The sequence below is a fragment of the Mustela nigripes genome, chromosome 10 (assembly GCF_022355385.1).
Source record: "Mustela nigripes isolate SB6536 chromosome 10, MUSNIG.SB6536, whole genome shotgun sequence".
NCBI lineage: Eukaryota > Metazoa > Chordata > Mammalia > Carnivora > Mustelidae > Mustela > Mustela nigripes.
The window spans coordinates 49,369,421-49,391,986 of NC_081566.1; the positions used below are offsets into that span (position 1 = coordinate 49,369,421).

A 22,566-nucleotide genomic window follows, 5' to 3' on the forward strand; every position below is an offset into this window, starting at 1 on the left:
GGGGGGGAGAGAGAGAGCACAGGCAGACAGAATGGCAGGCAGAGGCAGAGGGAGAAGCAGGCTCCCTGCTGAGCAAGGAGCCCGATGTGGGACTCGATCCCAGGACGCTGGGATCATGACCTGAGCCGAAGGCAGCTGCTTAACCAACTGAGCCACACAGGCATCCCTTCTTTTTCTTCCTTATAGCACTTTGATAAGGTAGATAAATTATCTGTGCATTGTTTGACAAAGAGATACTGAGTTACCTGTAACAGTGCAAAGATCCAACATGCAGGTGACTGGCATATACAGATATTTAAATTGGTAATAAGTTTTACTGCTTTTACTATGGTTTAGAGCCTCATTACTCAAGTGTAATTCATGGTCCAATACCATCAGCATTGCCTTGGAGCTTGTTAGACCTGCAGAATCTCAGATTCCATCTCAGATTAATGAATCAGAATCTACATGTTAACCAGATCTCTGGGTGATTTATATGCACATTAAGTTTGAACAGTCCTGTTTAGAGTATCTAAATAAATTTAGAAAATTAATCTTAAATTTAAATTAGTCTTAATTAATCTGAAAATTAATTTTACCAAAATAATAGCAGGAATCTATAACATACATAACAAAAATGTTCCTTATAACATTGTAAACAACTCCAAAAGAGAGGTAATTTAATTGTGTTTCACTCCAGGTAGATTCAGTTTCATCTGATATAGAACTATTTATTTCCAGTTCCTCTTTTTTCATGTCATTGCTCTATCGAGAACATTATGGTAACTGAGCAATTTTGTTTAAAAATTTTTCAGACTTTTTGGGTGGATAATTGCTAATAATCCAAAAGTCAGATGCTTTCATTTGGAGTGTTTTGCAAAACATATTATGTTTCTTTGTCGAAGCTCTCTAAGACTAGTTATTTTCTTCCCATAATATCTTGCAAATGCCAATTGGTGTTAAGCCAACATATCTGTTTTTACTGCCTTTAGATATTTGTTTGGCTCTGCTTCTTGTCAGAAGCCTAGTTTTCTCAGCTAGATTTTTTTTTTAATGTCTGTTTCTAAAACACTATTCTTTCTACAACACTGTATTAGTGGAAAGATAGATATCATTGGGATGCTTACCTTTTAATATGTTAAGCTAAGAAAGGACAATCTGAAAGACCCGCGGATCCCCTTACCCAAGAATCCAACACTGCCACTGGATGCAATCAGCAAGAGGTTCTTTATTGTTACGCAGGCGCCTGCGGGTGGTCAGCAGCTCCTGCTAGCTGAGCACACCAGGCTGGGGTGGTGCCGGGTTTTTTATAGACAGGTACAAACAAGTTTTAGGTGGGGCGCAACTGATTGGTTGACAGTTAGAACTTTTGAAAAAGGCATACGTGGAATTTGCTGATTGGCTTTGGGGACCCGTGCGCGTGAAGAGAGAGGCAGGAAGGGGGAACAAGCTGATTGGTTCTGAGGGCCCGCGCGCGCGGGAGGAGAGAGGCAGGGAGGGGGAACAAGAAGGGGGAAGGGAGGAACGCCATCATGGCGTCTTCTATTATTTCTATAAGCCAAGCAGTTACAGAAGGGCAAAAGAGCAATTAATAACCTAATTTACGCCTAAAAGCCAGCGGTTCACAGAAAAGCAAACAAGCGGTTAGTTATCCTATCTATCTTCTAGGGGAGGGGTCTTTCAAATCATCACTAGTGAGAGAAAAGTACACTGTAAAAACTGAAATGTATTTTCAAAAGAGCAACTACACCCAAAATATTATAAGACTTTACCACAAGGAATAATGTAATCTTTTATTACCAAAAAATAGGATGACTTTTTTGGGTTGAAATGATACATCAAAAGTAAGAACCTACAATTACATTTAAACTATGTTTGCATTGGTTATTCCTATGAGAAAGATTTCTACTCAAATAGCAGTCTTTATAAGTAAAACATACAAAAGCAAATGGACATTCAAAATAAGATCTTCCAGTGTAAGGAAATTCAATGACCAAGAAGATATCTATCAGAAATGTACAGTTGTTTTGTTTTGTTTGTTTTATTTTGCTTTGTTTTTGTCTGGGTGTAATGGTATACAGTTTAGGTTGGCAGACTAACCCAAGGGCAGAGCCAACCTGTAAGTGTTATTTTAATCACAGTAAAGAAATAACAAAACAAAACAACTGATATGCTTTGATGGTGGATCTTCTGTGTTCCACTCTGGGTATCTCTTCATTCCAAGAATTAAGTTGAGGAAGTTTCACTTTGGAACATGCTGTCCTTCTGGTAGAGGAAAAAAGTCAAAGAATTTGTGTAACTTTGCAGCATTTTTCAAAACTTGTACTAGATCCTGGCATACTTTCATTGTTAGGTTACGGAGTCGAACACCCCTCAGTTAGAGAAGACTCTCGAGGGGCGCCTGGGTGGCTCAGTGGTTAAGCCGCTGCCTTCGGCTCAGGTCATGATCTCAGGGTCCTGGGATCGAGTCCCGCATCGGGCTCTCTGCTCAGCAGGGAGCCTGCTTCCTCCTCTCTCTCTCTCTCTGCCTGCCTCTCTGCCTACTTGTGATTTCTCTCTGTCAAATAAATAAATAAAATCAATAAAAAAAAAAAAAAGAGAAGACTCTCGATAATGCAAGTCACACAGCGAGGTTTATTTCCAGCTAGCTGGGGTCCAAGTATCTGCCTGGCGCAGTGGGTTTCAACAAGGACCCGGAGCACTCAAAGCCAAGGGTTTATGTAGCATTTTCAAGGCACTTTTTCATAGCTACATACATCTCTTGTGCCCCACTTTGACAGTTTAACTTTGTTTAACATTTTACCACCCTGGTGTCACCCTGGCAGTTAAGTGAGATTTAGGTTTGGAAGAATTTTCACCTTAATTACATTTCCTTCTGCCTGAGCCTCCTACAGTTTTATGGTGGGGAGTGTGACCTTTTGGCCTCAAGGTACTGAGCCATTGAAAAGATGGCCTTTTTGTTGTAAATCATCAGGACATTTGCAAACCAAGGGACACTGTTAGGGATACTCAGTAAAATGGCTTCCGGGTCTTCAGGATGGCCATTCTTATGCTAACCCACTCTTACAGTGCAAGGTGCCGGCTTTTGCTTTGCCAAGATGGCTGTACTTACTTCAGGGCCAGACCCGAGGTGGGTACAGCCTTGTTTTTCTTGGCCTCCACACCTGGAGCTGGTTTCTGGGACTTGTTCTGAAGTCCCCTGCGGGGAAGGGGAGCGGGGACAGGGTTAAACAACAAAGTTATTGTTTAACCTCAATGGAAGCCTCTGGCTAAAATAAAAATATAAAATAGGTCCTTACATCATATATTCCACTCATCCAAGTGTTATGCTTTCCCTTACCAGGTTAAAGGAAATCACTCATGAACTGTTTATAGTTCTTCTCTACAATGGACCATTAAGCCATGGATGCATATTTGCACCCACAATTGTACAGAAAGTAATTGCAAAAATTAATGCAATCTGCCACATCATCATTATTGACTTATCCATAGGATTCTTTTACTCATTCTATTATCCATGGTTTTCTTGACTTGTTCTAACCTTTTGAGAACATCACCTTTATCCTCAATAACTATATATATGAGAATCCAAATTGAGAAAATCCAAGGAAAATATAATAGAACAAAATTTCTTTTAAATTTATCTTCCTCATGGACATAACATAGATGATTTGAAAATTGGGACAGAAAAATACATTACTAGGAGGTCCTAGTAATCATATCAAATGTACCTAATTTGATATACCTTAGCATATCAAAGGTACCTAATCGTTTCTTATGAACCGATCATAGGATAACATTAAAGTCATGATTGGTTTTTTTGTTGTTGTTTTATTGTCTTCTGTTTTGCATTCTCTCTGGAAGCATCCTTCAATATGTGCTTTTAATGTCCATAAACTACCGCAGTGTTTTAGTTGTAAAAGGCACAGCTGCATGATTTCTGTGTGAAATAATCACATCTTTTTATATCCACAGTCATTAATCCTTTTTACTTTCTAACAAACTCAGAATGTTGAATCGTTTTTAGAATCACATTTAGTATTTACAAAATGTGTGGATGTCCTTTGGTACTCACATCATGCTTATGAGCTACAGCTGGTCTAAAAAATAGGAATAAAAGTGACATTTGAACGCAAATTTTTAGTTGATTGAATAATATCTCAGTTTTTAAATTTGAATATTTTGTGTTATTCACATAGAATTCTGATGAACTTTTATAATTGAATACTTGAGAAACAGTTACAATTAAGGTTAAGACTGCATTCTTCTTCTTCTTTTCTTTTTTTGCATTCTTTTTTCTCAAGACTGACTGTAAGAGTTTCAAAGGATATGAAGACCATAAAAATCACAAAAACATGGGTGCCTGGGTGGCTCAGTGGGTTAAGCCTCTGCCTTCAGCTCAGGTCATGATCTCAGGGTCCTGGGATCGAGTCCCGCATCGGGCTCTCTGCTCAGCAGGGAGCCTGCTTCCTCCTCTCTCTCTCTCTCTCTCTCTCTGCCTGCCTCTCTACCTACTTGTGATCTCTGTCTGTCAAATAAATAAATAAAATCTTAAAAAAAAAAATCACAAAAACATGGTAATTATATATAATTAAAAAAAAAAAAAAAAACAGATCTCTTAGAGGAAAGAAATGGTCTTATTTCCAATATAGATTGAGTAGCCTTGTCAGAATATTTTAGGTGTTTAACAATACATGATTTATAACACTTGAAATTTAGCACGAACTACCCAGCTTACATCGCATAGTTGTTTAGTTTATTGTAAATAAGGGTTTAAAACAAGGTATTCATAAGAATAATTTGGGTGATTTAAACTGCCTCACAGGCTTCACTATAGGGAAAGCTTTTGTATACATGGATTAATGTTCAACTATACAGAAGAACTATGAGCGACTTATGAGTGGTTTCTCTTTATCAGGTTATTGGAAAGAATAAACAACTGCTACCTTTAATCAGCACATGTATCTTGGTTACAAGATCCACTAGAAAACAGTTTTGACTGGTAAAATGCTAACTTGTAAAAATTTAAAGCCTCCTTATTTACTGTTGGGCCCTAATTTAAGACGAGATCGGGCGCGTTCAGGGTGGTATGGCCGTAGACTGGGCCCTAATTTAAAAAAAAAAAAAATGAAAGAGAGGAAGCCAACATTTATTGTACATAGTGTATGTGTTCTACCAGGTTCTATGGAGGCATCATATGCTTAGTCTTTTCAAACAGATGAGAGTAGGATATTGGTTCTTTCATAGAGATGGAAATGCTAAGGGCAAGTATAACTTTACAAAAGCCCCAGAGCAATCAAGTTAGAGGACTATGAGCTGTCAAGATTTACCTTCACATACCCCTGACTCCAAAACGCACATTTTCCTTTCTCTAATTATATCATATTTCCTCCAAATTAAAACAACAACAATGAAGAATGAACTGTAAAACTATTAATATAAGTGTATTATGATCTACAATATTTTTTCCTTTAATTTTTTCTGTAGTCCATAATATATATTTGCTCTCAGGGTAAAAGGAGGAAAGCACATTTATCTGTACATCACAAACAAACATGGACTCTGAAAAACAAAGGAAACATTTTCTTAAATCTCCAGTAGATAGAGAATGGAAGCTGCTGTGACTCATGATGATGACTATGGGCCATCACTTCTCTATGGACATCGTTGATTGCTGAAACTTACATTAACATTTATCATTCATATTGTAACATGGGACCACTCTAGAATAGTAATCCTTGGCTCTTGGTACGTCATTTTCCAAATTATCACAGGACAAACTAATATCTGTTAAAAAATGCTTAAATTAAAATTTTTTAAAGATTTTATTTATTTATTTGATAGAGAGAGATCACAAGTAGGCAGAGAGGCAGGCAGAGAGAGAGAGGAGGAAGCAGGCTCCCTTCTGAGCAGAGAGCCTGATGCGGGGCTCCATCCCAGGACCCTGAGACCATGACCTGAGCAGAAGGGAGAGGCTTAACCCACTGAGCCACCCAGGTGCCCCTCCTTAAATCAAACATTTTAACCTGCTTTTCAACATAAGATTATGCTACTCCTCTCTTTCTGTGTGATGAATGACTCAGCTGAAGTCCCACTAAGGAATTTTTACCTGAAACGTGAAGATGTACAAAGGGATATGGTATTTAAACGACTGTTTTGAGAGATATTTCCTTCCTCACCATGTGTGGATACAGATTGTAGGATGAAGGCTCATCAGTTTGTGAAAGAAATGGAAAAGGAGGTTTCTGTTCATCACAAATAAGACAAAATAGCTAAAATTACTAGAAATGTACACATATGGACTGAAGTGCTTTATTCTAAATTTTAAGGAATTGAGGTGAATAACAGAGATGAATACCTTGCCAAGAACTTTTGAATTCTGACTGCAATCTAGTCATATTCTAAATCCTTTATAGATATTATCTGTTTCATGTTTCCAGCTGCTCTTTGAGGAAGAAATACTCTGCTCATGTTACATGAGAGGAAACTGAGTCAAGTTACACAATTTAGGATCATTCAGTTACTAAGTAGAAGTCAGTATTAAACCCAAATCTATTTGGCACTAAAAGTTGGCACACTTACGTCTAAACTACGATAATTAATTCTCTATTTTTCTTTCTTCCAGCACCTCATAATTCAGTGAAAGAGTCCATTCTAGTGGTCTAATTATCTCTTCTGCTCAATGATGTATAGTTTTTCCATTCATGTTGGACACCTCCAATAATAAGAAAATTCACCACTATACAAAAAAAGACAGAGTGAAGATGACTCTTCACATATTTAAATGGCTTTCTTAAATCTCCAGAAGGCAAAACTAATTTCCAATAAATCAATTGAACCCATATTTTGAATTTAATATATTACTGAATTGAAGAAAAGATTAGATATTATTTTAAAGAATAGGCAATTAAGTTTCCTTCTGTCTACAGGAATCCATAGAAAACATGAATTTAAGGAGGTTAAACACAGATATTTAGATGTAAATTTCTAAATAGAATCATCTGAAAACAGGAAATCATTCAGAATTTCATTTTAGTCATAATACTAACATCATGAACTTACTAATCACTCAGAAAACTTTCTGATGAATAAATATTTTAAATCATTCTCACTTCTTTCCTATGGCTACACTGTTTTCTACTGTATAGTGTAAAATTATTTTTACTGATTGGGTATTTGTGTTGCTACAAATAATACAAATAAAGCCACAGTAAAAAACCTCTTGCATATTTTAGCCATTGTTTTTTGGGATAGATTCTTGAAAGTAGGTTGCTGAGTCATTGTTGGTAACTATTGCCAGATTTCTCTCTATAGCTACATCATTTTGTATGACTACAAGCGATATATCAGAGGGCCTGTTTCCTTCCTGTTTGCCAACAGCTTTGGCAAAGTCTTCAAACTTTTGGATTTTGGCGAATTCCATAATTGCACAGTGATATATCAATATATTTTAATTTGAGTTTCTTGTACTATTTTAACCTATATTTCCTGTATTTTCTGCATTATGAAAAGTGCTGCCATTAAAGCAACTTGGCAAGTCTTAGTCTTTAGCACTCACTATATAATGTTTTTCTTCTTTCCATTTAATAATATTTGGACTGAATTCTACAATATCAGATATCAAGACTATTTGTTTCCTTTTCATTTACATTTACATTCATTTCATTACATTTCCTTTGCTATTTTATTTTTAATTGTTCTTTTTTTAAAATTTTTTTTTATTTTTTATTTTTTTGGCATTTTACATTTTATTTATTTATTTTCAGCATAACAGTATTCCTTATTTTTTCACCACACCCAGTGCTCCATGTAATCTGTAACCTCTATAATACCTACCACCTGGTACCCCGACCTCCGCCCCCCTCCGCCACTTCAAACCCCTCAGATTGTTTTTCAGAGTCCATAGTCTCTCATGGTTCACCTCCCCTTCCAATTTTCCCCCAATTCCCTTCTCTCTAACTCCCCATGTCCTCCATGCTATTTGTTATGCTCCACAAATAAGTGAAACCATATGATAATTGACTCTCTCTGCTTGACTTATTTCATTCAGCATAATCTCTTCCAGTCTTGTTCTTAATAAGACTTGTCTCTTGCTATCTTAGTCCATTTGGGCTGCTATCAAAATACCATAAACCAAGTGGCTGATAAACAGCAGAAATTTATTGCTCACTGTTTTGTTTGTTTCAGCTCTTGTAGTTAGGCTGTTTGACGTCCAGTATGCATGTTGGGATCCTAAAACAAATCGAGAATGGGACCTTCCAGAAGTAGCACTGTTAACTTTACTTCTGATATCAATAGACCTGAGCTCTTGCTTTATCTGCAGTTTATAAGCTGTTACTTAAAATTAGATAGTCACCAAGGATATGTCATTTTAAAATTAGTATTATTTTATTTATTTGATATTTTATAAAACTGGCTTGCCGATTTGTAAATAGGCATAATGCTACCAGAGCAGTGGTTTCCTGAGAGTAAGAGTAACCATCAAGTCTGACAATTATATGCTAGATGAATATCCAAGAATCGGAAAGTTCTTAGTGTTAATTTAAATACCATTGATATTTTTGGTCAACATTTGAACATAAAAAAAAATCAAAACTTAATTATGTTTTAAATTTCACCTTCAAAAATCCATTGTCTATACCCAAATCTTCCATGGAGGTTAATGATTTCCATAAAGCTTATTAACACATAATATTTATATGTTATGCCACATGTAGGAAACCTGTGAATTTAATTCATATATGTTTACATAACTGTATATGCCTATGTATGTTTTCTCTGCATTTTCTAGGTTCAATTGAAAATGGTTAGGGGCACCTGGCTGGCTCAGTCCTGAACATGCAACTCCTTAGCTTGGGGTTGTAAGTTTGAGTCTCAAGTTGAGTATACAGTTTACTAAAATAAAATATATTTTTTTAAATGGCTAGTTTAATCATGTGCTTGGTCATGTTTCTATTAGTCATGCTGATCCACAATAAGCATTTCTGAGTATGTACGATTTCATATCATGCACCCCCCCTTAAGTTCAATTTACATATTTTCTGTTCTTAATTTGCTTTTGTACCACATAGGTGTTAAGTAAACTAAACTGTATGAGAAAGTCAATAAAATCTAGAGAAATTGTTCCACAAATGCTAGCCATTCAACATTTACCAAATAAATATTTATAGCCTTTAATAGCTCACGTAACTTCCTAGGCACGTGAGAAATATCCACGAAGAACACAAAAGTTAAACTTGTCTTTTGTTGCTTATCACTCTTTGGTTTTACTATGTCTGTAATCTATACTTCTTCACCTGCAGATTATGGAAAAATTAAAGTTAAGTGGAAAATGGAATAATTTTAAGTATTATTAATACAGGAGAGGAGTCACTCACAATTTTTGTGGACAAGCGGAAGCTGAGCAAGAGATCTGAAGGAAGTGACTCCAGCACCAATAGCTCGTTGGTCACTCTGGAAACACTACATCAACTGGCCGCTTCCTATTTCATTGACAGGGACAGCACACTTCGGAGACTTCACCACATTCAAATTGCATCCACTGCCATTAAGGTACGAATGAGTTTACCTTAAAATGATGTCATACGGTGATTTTTCCTAGCTCTAAAATGCATCTCTGTATATTTTCATATATCACTGATTGAAATAATTATGTTCTTAAAAAAAAAAAAAAGGTTTCATTTCCATTTGTCACACTTTATGTAATAGACGTCGATGAAATCGTGGGTCTATAAATCTGTGACCGGATTTTTGGGTCAAGGTTTTGAATGCCCTAAGGTTAACTGAAATATACTTGGACTGTGTAAGAGTCTGGGTGCACAGATTCCCTCATAACGTATATGAGGATAAAACTTTGTTTTAATAACATTAGTTTATTTTGTGAATAGTCATACTTTATAGTATTTATTTAACAACATTGTGAGAAGGTGCCGCATTAGGCTCGAAATGATCTGTGACACAAAAGTCATTAAGAAGTCTTGGTTTTGGGAATATCTCTCCCTGATACTTGAACAATATATTAAGAAGTACAAGAATTTGGGTATAAGTTTCTGGAAGTCAAGATGCAGCATAGTCTAGAATTAGTAGGTATACTGTATGTGTTCACTAGAATCCTTTCCTTCTGACCATACTAAGGTTGACTTTGCCAAAACTGAGAGAAAATAAGAATAAGGAGCCTTTATTTTATTTTATTTTATTTTATTTTATTTTATTTATTTTTTTAAAGAGAGATAAACAGGCAGAGAGAGAGAGAGACAGACAGACAGTGGTTTCCAAAACATTAGGTTGTTTTTGACACATTTCTCTGGCAGTTTAAATCAACATGTTACCGTGTTTGGTCAACAGACATTGCCAAATAAAGAATCATCACAGTGTGATAGGGTGATCCCGCACTAAGTTAACAAGAGCAAAACAAAATATAAAGAGCATTTGAGGTTTCACCTGCAAGATTTCATAATCAATGTAAAAAGCAGTCATTAAATATATCATTCTATTGCTTTAAAATTTTAAAATTATTAGGTATGTTTTGTTTTATAAGTTAATCAAAAAAGCTAGTACTTAAGTATTTGGGGAATTCTAGGAAAAATGAGTCCAAGGAATATATTTTTGTAAGATGTTCAGGAGAGAATAAAATGTGTTACAGAAACATCTCTAGCTTACGGGTTACACAAATAATATTTCCTCTCTTCCATATTGTTAGTAGATGAATTTGGGAAAAAGACTTTTATAGATATAAATTATACAATTATAGTAGTCTAGTTCTGATTGTAGGACTTCTGTTATATTAGATAATCAAGCATATAAATAGCATTTATAGATAAAACTGTAGCCAGAGTGAATGTAGATATTTTGGTTAATTTAAAAAATATTGTAAGATAGGATATTGTTAGAGATATTTAGCTTGAGTTTGCTGAGGACAAAGAGACTTTTTAAGAAATCAATTTCGATGATACAGTAACTTAAAGTGTATTTTCTAATAGAAGACATCATTTTTCTAAGTATCTTTATTATATGGCTATTGACTTTTTTTTTTCTCAACACCAAGTAGAATTGTGCAATAGAGTTTTGTACTTTACTCAGTATGAAGTATGCTTTCACAGTTTATGTCAAAACTTAACAGAAGGTCACCAAGGACTTGGAATGGGACATGAGTCTGGAGAGGACTGGTCACAGGAACAGGATCTTGGGGACAAAAGGCATCAGCTAGTCTATAAGCACTAAACTACACAAGTTTGCATATTGCCCCTGAAGGTAGAGCTGGAGGCTATTGGCCGCCAGCCATAGGACTGGGCCTGGCTGGCTGCGTGGAGTTCCTCTAATGAGACATGAGGGACCCCTAGCTGCTGGAGAAGCCTGGAAGTCCCAAACTGGGACTTAGTGTTGCCCATCTTTAGCTGCCGGCTTGGGGTGGTTTTGGCTGATGGACCTCCTCCTCCCCGGAGGAGGAGCTCTATGCAAGAGCTTGGTACTGGACCCCAGCTCCATGGGTCTGGGAGGGCCTGGCAACCCCAGGTGGGATAAAGGGGTGTGTGTACTCCATCCACATGTGGAGTAGTTCAGGGTGGCTGGGGATTGGGAAAAAATGAAATGAGGTATGTGCCAATGATAACACCATGACTAAGAATAAAGTCACAGAATTATGTAGGGAGTACAGGGATGAGGTAGTGGGAAATGGGAAAGAGGGGAGGACCATCAGACTTTGCAGGATTTAATTAGGTCTGGATGGAGTTCTCTTCTGAGGCCGTTGTACTTTTAAGTGATTAGTGTTTTCTGGTGCGGGGTCAGCTGCTGTCTGGGTTACTGTAAAAGCTCTAAGGAGAGGCTCTTGAGGAGGTCTGCAGGTTCCTCCATGGCTTGCATAACTGTATGTGCCTGGGCGTTTTTCTGGGGAGAATATCTTTTATTTTCATTAGTTACCAAGTACGTCCCTACACAGATAAAAGATGTCTCTTCTCAATTATGACATTATAATTGCTTAGATGGAAGTTAACAGAATAGGAAGGTGAGAATGGGAATGGGATGAGAGTAGGGGGAATCTAAGGGCATCTAAGGGCATCAACTATTGAAATCCTTCATACTTGAACACATAGTTCACTGCAAAGTGCTTTGGGAGTACGTTTGAAATCAAGAGCTTAACCCCTTTACTAAATCCCTAAAGGTTTAGTGCAGTGTTTGTATATTCAGAATTTTCAACTAAAGGTAGCAAGATCCACAGTTTCTCTGATAAGGCAAAATGTTCTGGGTTTGAAGTGCTATGTAGTAGGCATTGCATTTCGCCCACAAATGTGTGAAGTTTTCTCTTGATTTATAGAATTCAGGAAACAGAGTATGGTTAAAAAAGAAAGTCAAGATCATTATCAGATAACAGCACAAATATAATTAAATCTGCAAAATCATGCCGGCTTTTATCATGCTAATTCTTGCAAAAACGCAAAAGAGCTGGACAAATAGTGTTAACTAGGAGCCAATTTTTAGAAAATGCGATAGAACAATTCGGTGTTTTTATCTCTTATAGTTATGAATATAAATATAGGCTGCAATTCATTAACATATCTGGAAATTCTAAAAAAAGAGGTTCAAACACCTATGTAGCCTAATTAACTGCCATATTATCCTAATTAACAGGATTTTTATCAAATATTCTTTCTCAATATTATTTTAATGCAATAACATGTCAAATACAATTTCTAGAATTGGCCATTTTCAGAAGATTCAATTCAATTGACTCAGGCTATCTAAAAGATTACATTACCACACTTTTTAGGTTTATTGTGAAATAGTCTAATAAATTTAATCTGAAGTGATTGGCAATGAAAATATATATTCTGAGAAAATGTGATCTATCACCTTATGTGTCATGTGCATTTTTTAAAACTTCCTTAATACTCTATATTCTAAAAATCAGGTTACATGCAGTGAATAAAATTAAATTTTTTATCAAATACTTAAAAATTTTACTTCATTTTTTAAAGATTTTTTAAAAGACTTTATTTATTTGACAGAAAAAGAGAGAGCACAAGTAGAAGAGCAGCAGAGGGAGAGGGAGAAGCAGACTTCTGCTGAGCAGGGAGCTTGTTGCAGAGATCAATCTCAGGACCCTGGGATCATGACCTGAGAGGGAGGTAGATGCTTCAGTAATAGAGCCATCCAGGCATCCCTTTATTTATTTTTTTTTTAAAGATTTTGTTTATTTATTTGAGAGAGAGAGAGAGAGAGAGAGCATGCACAAGCAGGAGGAGGAACAGAGGGAGGGGAAGAAGCAGGCTCCCTGCTGAGCAGGGAACCCACCATAGAACTCAATCCCAAACGCTGGGATCATGACCTGAGCCAAAGGCAGATGATATACTTAACCAACTGAGCTATCCCGCCCCCCCCAAATACTTAAAATTTTTAAAAGAATTCAGTTATTATTTTTTCAAAACAAGTACTGATGAATTTATTGTATTTCTGGCATTTTTCTTGTACAGAAAAAGAAAGGTGTTTAAAATTTTGGAGTACACAAAATTTTTCCAACAAATATGTTAAAATTACATTAAGGGTCAACATACCTGGTAAAAAAAAATCCGCTTAACTTATGTTTGGTGTCACTTAGTTTATGTAAGAGTGTTATAGGTGATGCTGAGAAGAGGCTCCCCAACTTTAGATCTACATTATTGAGATAATAAAAATCCATTAAATTAAAAATTTTAATGCTACTTATAAAAGGAGTTCTGATAATAACTTTCTAAGAGGCATTTTTGATATGTAAGTTATTTGTTCTTTGAGAAAAAAGTCAGTAAAACCTACAATTATTTTTAAAATTTTATTTCTATGTGTCCAAAGAACTTACTTTAAAAAGACATGGGATAAGAAAATTTACATGTAAACCATTCATAATAATTGAAGGTTTGATTTCATATGTTAATTTCATTTTCAGAAAGGGTTCCCTTAGTAAACTCTTTTAGGATTTTTAAAAAATTTTTTTAAATTAATATATAATATATTCTTTGCCCCAGGGATACAGGTCTATGAATCATCAGTCTGAGACAATTCACAGCACCCACCATAGCACATACCCTCCCCAATGTCCATAATCCAACCACCCTCTCCCCCTCCCACACCCCCTCCAGTCAACCCTCAGTTTGTTTTGTGAAATGAAGTGTCTCTTATGGTTTGTCTCCCTCCCTGACCCCATCTAGTTTCGTTTTTTCCTTCCCTCCCCCCCAAGAACCCCCACCCTGTCTCTCGAATTCCTCATATCAAAGAGATCATATGATAATTGTCTTTCTCTGATTGACTTACCTTGCTTAGCATAAACATTTTAACGCGTTCAAATTCAAGTGTCTTGGTACAATACTAATCATAAATTTAACTTAATACATTTAATAATTCTGACTTTTTTTTCAAACTCACAAAAGTATATCTGCAATTTTTTGTGTATATGTGTTTACTTGTTCCCAATATTTTTTAGCCTAAATGAATAATGTATTATTCCAAAATAATTAATATATATAAATTGAGTATCATAATAAATTCATAATTTTTAAATAATTGAGATTCATATTTTTAAATATTCAGAAATTTCATATTCTTGATAATAATTTTCTACATTTTGTTATAGGCTTTTTATTTCTTTGTGCTGAGCTTTCTCTACTTTTGACAAAGGCCTAATTTGATAGAAAGCAGCATCAGAATCTGTCTATTATGTTTTTGTTTTTAGTCAAAATAGCTGATACAGAGTGGCTACCTAATGGTAAATTAGAAAAATCAAATTAAACTTTACTATTTAGATTAAATCCTTTTATTTTTTTAATGTAATCCCAGTATAATCAACATACAGTGTTACATCAGTTTCAGGTGTACAATACATGATCCAATACTTCCGTACATTACCCAGTATATGTTACATCTTAATTATACAAATCAGGAAAAATATTAAAAGTTCCTTTTATGATATTTTTCTGCCTCTGTTTCCTTCTGCTCCACTTTTCCAGCTGAGTTACTAGTATAAGTTATTTCCCGTGCCAAAAGCTATAGTCCTTAAGTCCATCATACTATGTTTTATGCTCCCTTACATCTCAGTTGTCATATTATCTTTAATCAACACCCATTTGTGTTTATACTTCTTGTCATTAATTATTTATAATTATATATTCTGTGTCATAACTAAGTGCTGACCAAATTATCTCTTCCATTTACCAAAAAAAAGGAAAAATGAAAAAGCCTGAAAAACCTAAATTAATAGATGTATTTAATATTAAATAAAATTAAAAAATCACTAAATAGACTTGCTTCTAACAAAGATGGAAGAACAGAGACTGAGTGCACCTTCCTACCTAACAAGATATTTTTGAAAAGATTAAAAAATATGAAAACACTGATTTTAAGAAGAACTTAAAAGTTCTTCTCACTGAAGAACAGGCAAAGAAGGACAGTGATCCTTGAGGGGTGGGAACAACCAAGGTGAGCTCTATGACCACCGAGCTTATTGTCTTGAAAGAGTTTCCCTGTGGTGTAGGGAAAGAAAATCCTAGAAGAGACCAAAAGATTCCATAGGTTGAGGGAAAACCTCAGAGTTTAGTGAGACCTGGTGTTTTCTAGTTTGCTGGGTAGAATGCCAAAAAGGGCAAAGCAGCGTAGGAACAGAACCCCAGAGAACTGCAGAGAGTTGCCTTGGGTATTTAACAGAATACTTTTGCGTGTATACATATGAGAAAATTACCAGACACCCGGGAAGAAACCACAGTACAGGATTAGAGAACAGTATCTGGCACTCACACAGGGCCTAGAAAAGTGTTTTTATAAGCCAAAATAGAAACAATCATTTGTGGAGCACTGACAAAAGGCCTGCCTCAGTTATAAGGAATACAGGCACATCTGAAATAAATTGTGGGTTTGATCCCAGACCACTGCAGTAAAGTAAAGATCACAATAAAGAGAGTCAAATGAATTTTTTTGTTTCCAGTGAATATAGAATTTATGTTTACCTTATACTCTTATCTATTAAGTATGCAAATAGCATTGTGTCTAAAAAATATACATACCTTAATTGAAAAACACTTCATTACTAAAAATGCTAACCATTATCTGAGCTTTCAGGGAGTCATAGTTTTCTTGTTTGTGGAGGGTCTTGTTTTGATGTCGATGGCTGCTGCTGGATCAGGGTGATGATTGCTGAAGGATGAGGTGGCTGTGACAGTCTTTAATAATAAGGGAAAAACAAAGTTTACTTCACTGAATAACTTTTCCTTTCATTATTTCTCTGTAGCCTGTGATGCTGTTTGATAGCATTTTATCCACAATAGAATTTTCACGATTAGAGTCAGTCCTCTTAAACCCTGATGCTGCTCTGTCAACTAACTTTATATAATATTCTAAATCTTTATTGTCACTTCAGTAGTCTTCTCAGTATCTTCACTGGGAATAGATTCCACCTCAAAAAACCATAATCTTTGCTTATTCAAAACAATCAATTCTTTGACTGTTAAATTTTGGTCATGAGATTGTAATAATTCAGTCACATCTTCAGGTTTCACTTCTAATTCTAGTTTTCTCGGTATTTCCACCACATCTTACTTCTTCCACTGAAGTCTTAAACTCCTCAAAGTCATTGATGAGGGCTGACATCAATTTCTTCAAAACTCATGTTAGCATTGATATTGTGAACCCTTCTCATGAATCATGAGTGTTCTTAATGGCATTTAGAATGGTGATTCCTTTCCAGAAGTTTTCAACTTACTTTGTCCAGATGCATCAGAGGAATCACTATCTATGGCAATTATAGCCTTATGGAATGTATTTGTTAAATAATAAGACTTGAAAGTCAAAGTTACTCTTTGATCCAGAGAGTGCAGAATGGATGTTATGTTTGTGGACAAGAAAACACTAATTTTCTTTATGTCCATCAAAACTCTTGGGTGACCAGGTGCATAGTCACTGAGCAATAATATTTTGAAAAGATATTTTTTTTCCCAGTAGGTCAACAGTGGTTTTAAAATATTCAGTAAACCATGTTGCAAACAGATGTACTGTTGTCCAGACTTTGTTGTTCCATTTATAGAGCAAAGCAGAGTAGATTTAGCATAATTCTTAAGGGCCCTAGGATTTCCAGAATGGTAAATGAGTATTGGCTTCAACTAAAAGTCACCAGCTGCATCAGCTCCTAACAATAGAGTCAGCTGTCTTTTGAAGTTATGAAGTTGTGAAGCCTTTCTAACAATGAAAGGCCTAAAGAAAATATTCTGATACAAGGCTGTTCAACTCCATTGAAAATCTGATGTTTAGTGTATCCGCCTTTGATAATGACCTGAGTTAGATCTTCTGGACAGCTTATTGCAGCTTCTCCACCAGCACTTGCTGCTTCACCTTGTATTTATTATACGGATGGATTCTTTCTTTCTTTTTTCTTTTTTTTTTTTTATAGAATTTTATTTATTTCAAAGAGAGAGAGAGAGAGAGAGCACAAGCAGGAGGAGCAGCAGGTAGAGGGAGAAGCAGACTCCCTGCTGAGCAAGGAGCCCAGTGCAGAATTCTATCCCAGGACCTAGAATCATGACCTGAGCCAAAGGCAGACCCTAACCAACTGAGCCACCCAGGTGCCCCAGTGGCTTGTTTCCTTAAACCTCATGAACCAACCTCTACTAACTTTCACTTTTCTTCTTCAACTTCCTCAGTTCTCTCAACTTTCATAGATTTGTATGGACATACAACATACAACAGACTTAGGACCTTGCTCTGCATTAGGCTTTGGCTAAAGGAACTGTTGTCACTGATCCGACCTTCTATTTACACACTCAAACTTTCTCCTTATCAGCAGTAAAGCTATTTTGCTTTATCTACACCCCCCAACCAGCATTTGTGCGTTTATTTGAGTAGCACTTTTAATTTCCTCCAAGAGCATTTCCTTTGCTTCCCAGCTTGGCTGTTCGATGTAAGGGACCTAGATATCAGCTTATCTTGGCTTAGGGCATGCCTTTCTCACTAAGCTTAATCATTTCGAGCTTTTGATTTAAAGTGAGAGACATGCAATTCTTCCTTTCACTTGAGCACTAAGAGGTCACTGCAGCGTTATTAATTGGAGTCATTTCAATTTTGTTGTGTTTCAGGAAATGAGGAGGCCTGAGGAGAAGGGAGAGAGACAGGAAGGGCCAGTTGGTGGAACAAACAGAACACACGTATTTATTAATTAAGGTTGCAGTTTGTGTTTTCCCACCACCCAGATGGTTACAGTAGTAACATCAAAGATCACGGATCATGGAGCACCATAAAAAATATAATAATAATGCAAAAGTTTGAAATATTGCAAGAATAACCAGAATGTGGCACAGTGACACAAAGTGAGAAAAATGCTGTTGGAAAAACAGAATCAATATACTTGCCCAACAGGTGTTGCCACAAGCCTTCAATCTGTAAAAATTGTGCATCTGTGAAGCTCAATAAAGTGAAGCCAATAAACTGCAGTATACTTATAATTTTAGACAGTTTTTTTCTTGACCCTAACAGATTATAAAAATAAGATCCCAAATAATCAATCTGTTTTCAAGAACAACATTCCAGAACAAAGCTCAAGAATGTTTACAGGAATATAAACAAACATGTCCAACATGCAACAAAGTAAGATTCAAAATGTTAACAATTTAAAAGTTCCAGACAATGAAGAAGCAGAAAACGCAGACAATAATGGAGAGAGAATTCAGCCAACTAAAACTGACTTACAATGAACAAAGAGATTAGAATTAGCAGATAAGAATATTAAAATGTTTATTATAACTGCATTTTACATATACTAAAATAAAAGTAGAGACATGAAGGTATAAAAAGAACCAAATCAAACTTATTGAGATGAAGATTATAATCTTCAACATAAAAAATACACAGGATAAGATTAAAAACCTAAAACATGACATAAGATAAGATTTGTAAAATCGAGACACAGATACATAGAGTATACACAGCTACTCTCTAATGAAACACACAGAAAAAAAATGTGAAAAACAATAAACAGTAAGCTGTGAGACAATTTCATGCAGCTAAGAATATGTGTAATTAGAGTCTCAAAGGAAGACAAGGGTGAAGGGGGTGTGTATTAGGTACTGACTGCTGTGTAACAATACTGCTGTGTAACAAAACACAATATCAAATAAAACAATATCATCTCTCTTTTTTTTTTAAGATTTTATTTATTTCTTTGACAGACAGAGATCACAAGTAAGCAGAGAGTCAGGCAGAGAGAGTTGGGGAGGCAGGCTTCCTGCTGAGCAGAGAGCCTGACATGGGGTTCCATCCCAGGACCCTGAGATCATGACCTGAGCTGAAGGCAGAGACCTTAACCCACTGAGCCACTCAGGCACCCTCACAATATCATCTCTGATTTGAGGGGTGGGGCAGGTGTTGTCAATGACCCAGGTATGGATTAGTTGGTTTCTTCAATCAGGGTGTCCACCTGAGCTAGATTTTCATCTTATTCTCAACTTGGGGAGGATTCATTTCTAAGCTTACGTGGCCATGGACACCATTCAGTTCCTTGTCCGTGTGAGGATCTTAGTTGGCACTTGGTGGGAAGTGACATTCAATTATTTGCCAGTGAACCCATACCATATGGCAGCTTATAACTACTTAATTTGTTTATTCATGTTCAGCAAGGAAGAGAGTCATTATAAAATATTACGATGTTATGTAATGTAACTATGGGCATATAATTATATAATCACATACGTTCTATCACCTTTGCTGTATTCTGTGTTGAGAAACAAGTCACAGTTCCCATCCTTTACTCAATGGGAAAGGATTACGGAAGAATGTACACACCATAAGGGAGGGATTCTGGGAGCCACTTGAGAATCTGTCCACCATAGGCAAAATAAAAAAAATAAGTAAATATTTGAAGAATTAATGTTCAGTTTTCAAAGTTGATCAGTATTTAAAACGTATAGATCCAAGAAACTCAAGAGAAAGCAAACATGAGAAACCTCAAGAAAATGACGACTAAAACACTTCATAATCAAATTGTGCAGAACAAATATTAAAGAGAATATCTTAGCTTTCATTAGTTATCAGGAGAGTTCCTGCATGGATAAAGACAGCTACTCACATAAAGCTTACTAAGATGGTAAGTGCTTAGATGTAAGTTAACGAGGTATGAGGATCAGGTATAGGGGAACAATGCTAAGGATGACAGCATATTTCTTGGAAACAATGCAAGTGAGAAAACAGTGGACGTGTGATCTTTAAAATATTTTTTAGAATTCTGTTAAATTAGAGTTTATTTTTAAGGAAAAATGTCTCAAAAAAAAAGGAAAATATATTTACAGATGTATAAAATTTGCAAAAATTCTGGGGTGCCTGAGTGGCTCAATCTCTAAGTGTCCAACTCTTGGTTTTGGCTCAGGTCATAAACTCAGGGTCATGCGATCAAGCCCTGCACGGGGCTCCATGATCCCTGTAGAATCTGCTTGAGATTCTTTCTCTCTCTCCCTGCCCCTCCTGCGTGTTCTTTCATTCTCTCTAAAATGAATAAATAAATAAATAGTCTTTAAAAAAAAAATCTATAAGAATTTCCCCCGCAGACTTGAACTAAAGAAATGATGTTGGAAGTCTCTCAGTCAGGAAGGAAAATGATGCCAGTCAGAAATATGAGGTCTGCACAAGGAGTGAAGAAATATGGTAGGGGTACCAAGATGGGTAAGGCTGTCTTTAATTATTATTATTTAAGTCTCTTTAAAAAAGAATCATTTCCTTTAACAAAATTAAAATCAATGTGTTGTGAAGTTTCAGTGTATGTAGGAATAAATAGTAGCCTAACAGTATTATGAAACCAGAAGAGGAGGAATGAAAGTACATGCTTATGTGGCTTTATTGTTATCCATGAAATGGTGTAATATAATTTGAAGACAGATGATAAGAATGTATACTATGAATCTTAAGGCAACCACTAAAATCACAAAATAGAGCTGATAAAAAAATGACATAATAGAATTATTTAAACATTAATTCAATAGAAGTGAGAAAATTTTAAAAAATGAAAGGATAGATGGGAAAGATAGAAAACAAAAACCAAGTAACAGACTTTAAGTATATCGATAATCTCACAAAATAAAATAGCCTAGCCCCTCCTATCTCCATCATCACATCAGATTAAAAAGTAAATAAAATAAAATTTAAAGAATAAATAAAGGAAGATCCAACTTTACGTCACCTACAAGAAAATTACCTGGAATTTAAAAATGAGTTAAAAGTAAAATGATGCTAACCCTGGAGTGACTACTTTAATGTAAGAAAAATATGTATTAGAAAAGATATTACCGGAGACAAAATCATTTCATAATGAAAAACTAGTTAGTAATCCAGAGGTAACTATAATCCTAAACATTTATGCCCCTAGTAGCATAATTTCAAAATACATGAAACAATAAATTATAGGGGAGAAAAATGTAATAAGAAATCCATAATTATAGTCAAGGATTTTAACAGCCTTCTCTCAATCTTTGACAGAATAAGTAGAGAGAAAATGAGCAAGAGAATAATAGATTTAAACAATACTATCATTCAAGCCTTGTAAAGCATGTAGACAGTTATCTGGAAAATTCTCAAATATTGAAAAACTAAATAAGAGATTTCCCAATAACCCATAATTCAGAGAAAAAGTCAAAAATGGTATGAGGAATTATTTAGAGCTGAATAAAATAATGAAAATACAACATATCAAAATCAATCAAATATTGGTAAAAAAAAGTACTTAGGGGGCTATTTGCCAGAAACAATATTTTTATTAGGGGAAAAACGTGATAAAATAATGACCAAAAATTCCATACTAATCGAAAGATAAAGATGAGCAATTAAATCCAAAGTAATCAGAAGAGTGAAAAGAAAAATAATCAAAATAGGAATCAATAAAGTAGGAAACAGAAAATCAATAGGGAGGGGCACCTGGGTGGCTCAATTGGATGGGCCGCTGCCTTTGGCTCAGGTCATGATCTCAGGGTCCTGGAATCGAGTCCTGCATTGGGCTCCTTGCTCAGGGGGGAGCCTGTTTCTCTCTCTGCCTCTGCCTGCTGCTTTGCCCGCTTGTGCTCTCTCTCTCTCTCTGACAAATAAATAAGTAAAATCTTAAAAAAGAAAGAAAGAAAGAAAAGCAATAGGGAAAGAAATGAAACCAAATGCTGTTTTCTTTTTAATGTGTATCAATAAAACTGATTAACATTTAACCAGAATTATCAGGAAACAGAATAGTGAATAGACAAATTACCAATATCAGGAATAAGAGAGGTTACTGATTATCAGTGTAAATTATACTGATATTGATATAAATGTTAACAAGGACAGATCATAAACAACTTTGTGATTATAAATTTGAAAACTAGTGGACACATTCCTTGAAAGACACAAATTTCTAAAGTTCATTCAAGAATAAATACTTTGCCCCTAAATTTATTAAGCAAATGGATGTTTAGTTGAAAACATTTTCTGCAAAGAAAACTCCTGGCCAAAATTTCTTCACTATTGAATTCTAACAAATACTTTAAGGAAAAAGTAATAATATACACACCTTTTCCAGAACATTCAAGAGAGTTTAAAAAAAGATCTTTAAATTCACATTACTATGATATCAAA

At 35.4% G+C, this 22,566-nt stretch overlaps 1 protein-coding gene across 4 annotated transcripts in view; it reads left to right on the top strand.

Annotated features, from left to right (window-relative positions):
- The window catches only part of BRINP3 (BMP/retinoic acid inducible neural specific 3), a 399,028-nt gene that overhangs the window by 203,102 nt on the left and 173,360 nt on the right, over window positions 1–22,566 (top strand). For all 4 annotated transcript variants that reach the window (XM_059413324.1, XM_059413327.1, XM_059413325.1 and 1 more), the window contains one exon: window positions 9,341–9,531. In XM_059413324.1, the coding sequence (XP_059269307.1) occupies window positions 9,341–9,531 (191 nt within the window). The remainder of the gene's footprint in view (window positions 1–9,340; window positions 9,532–22,566) is intronic.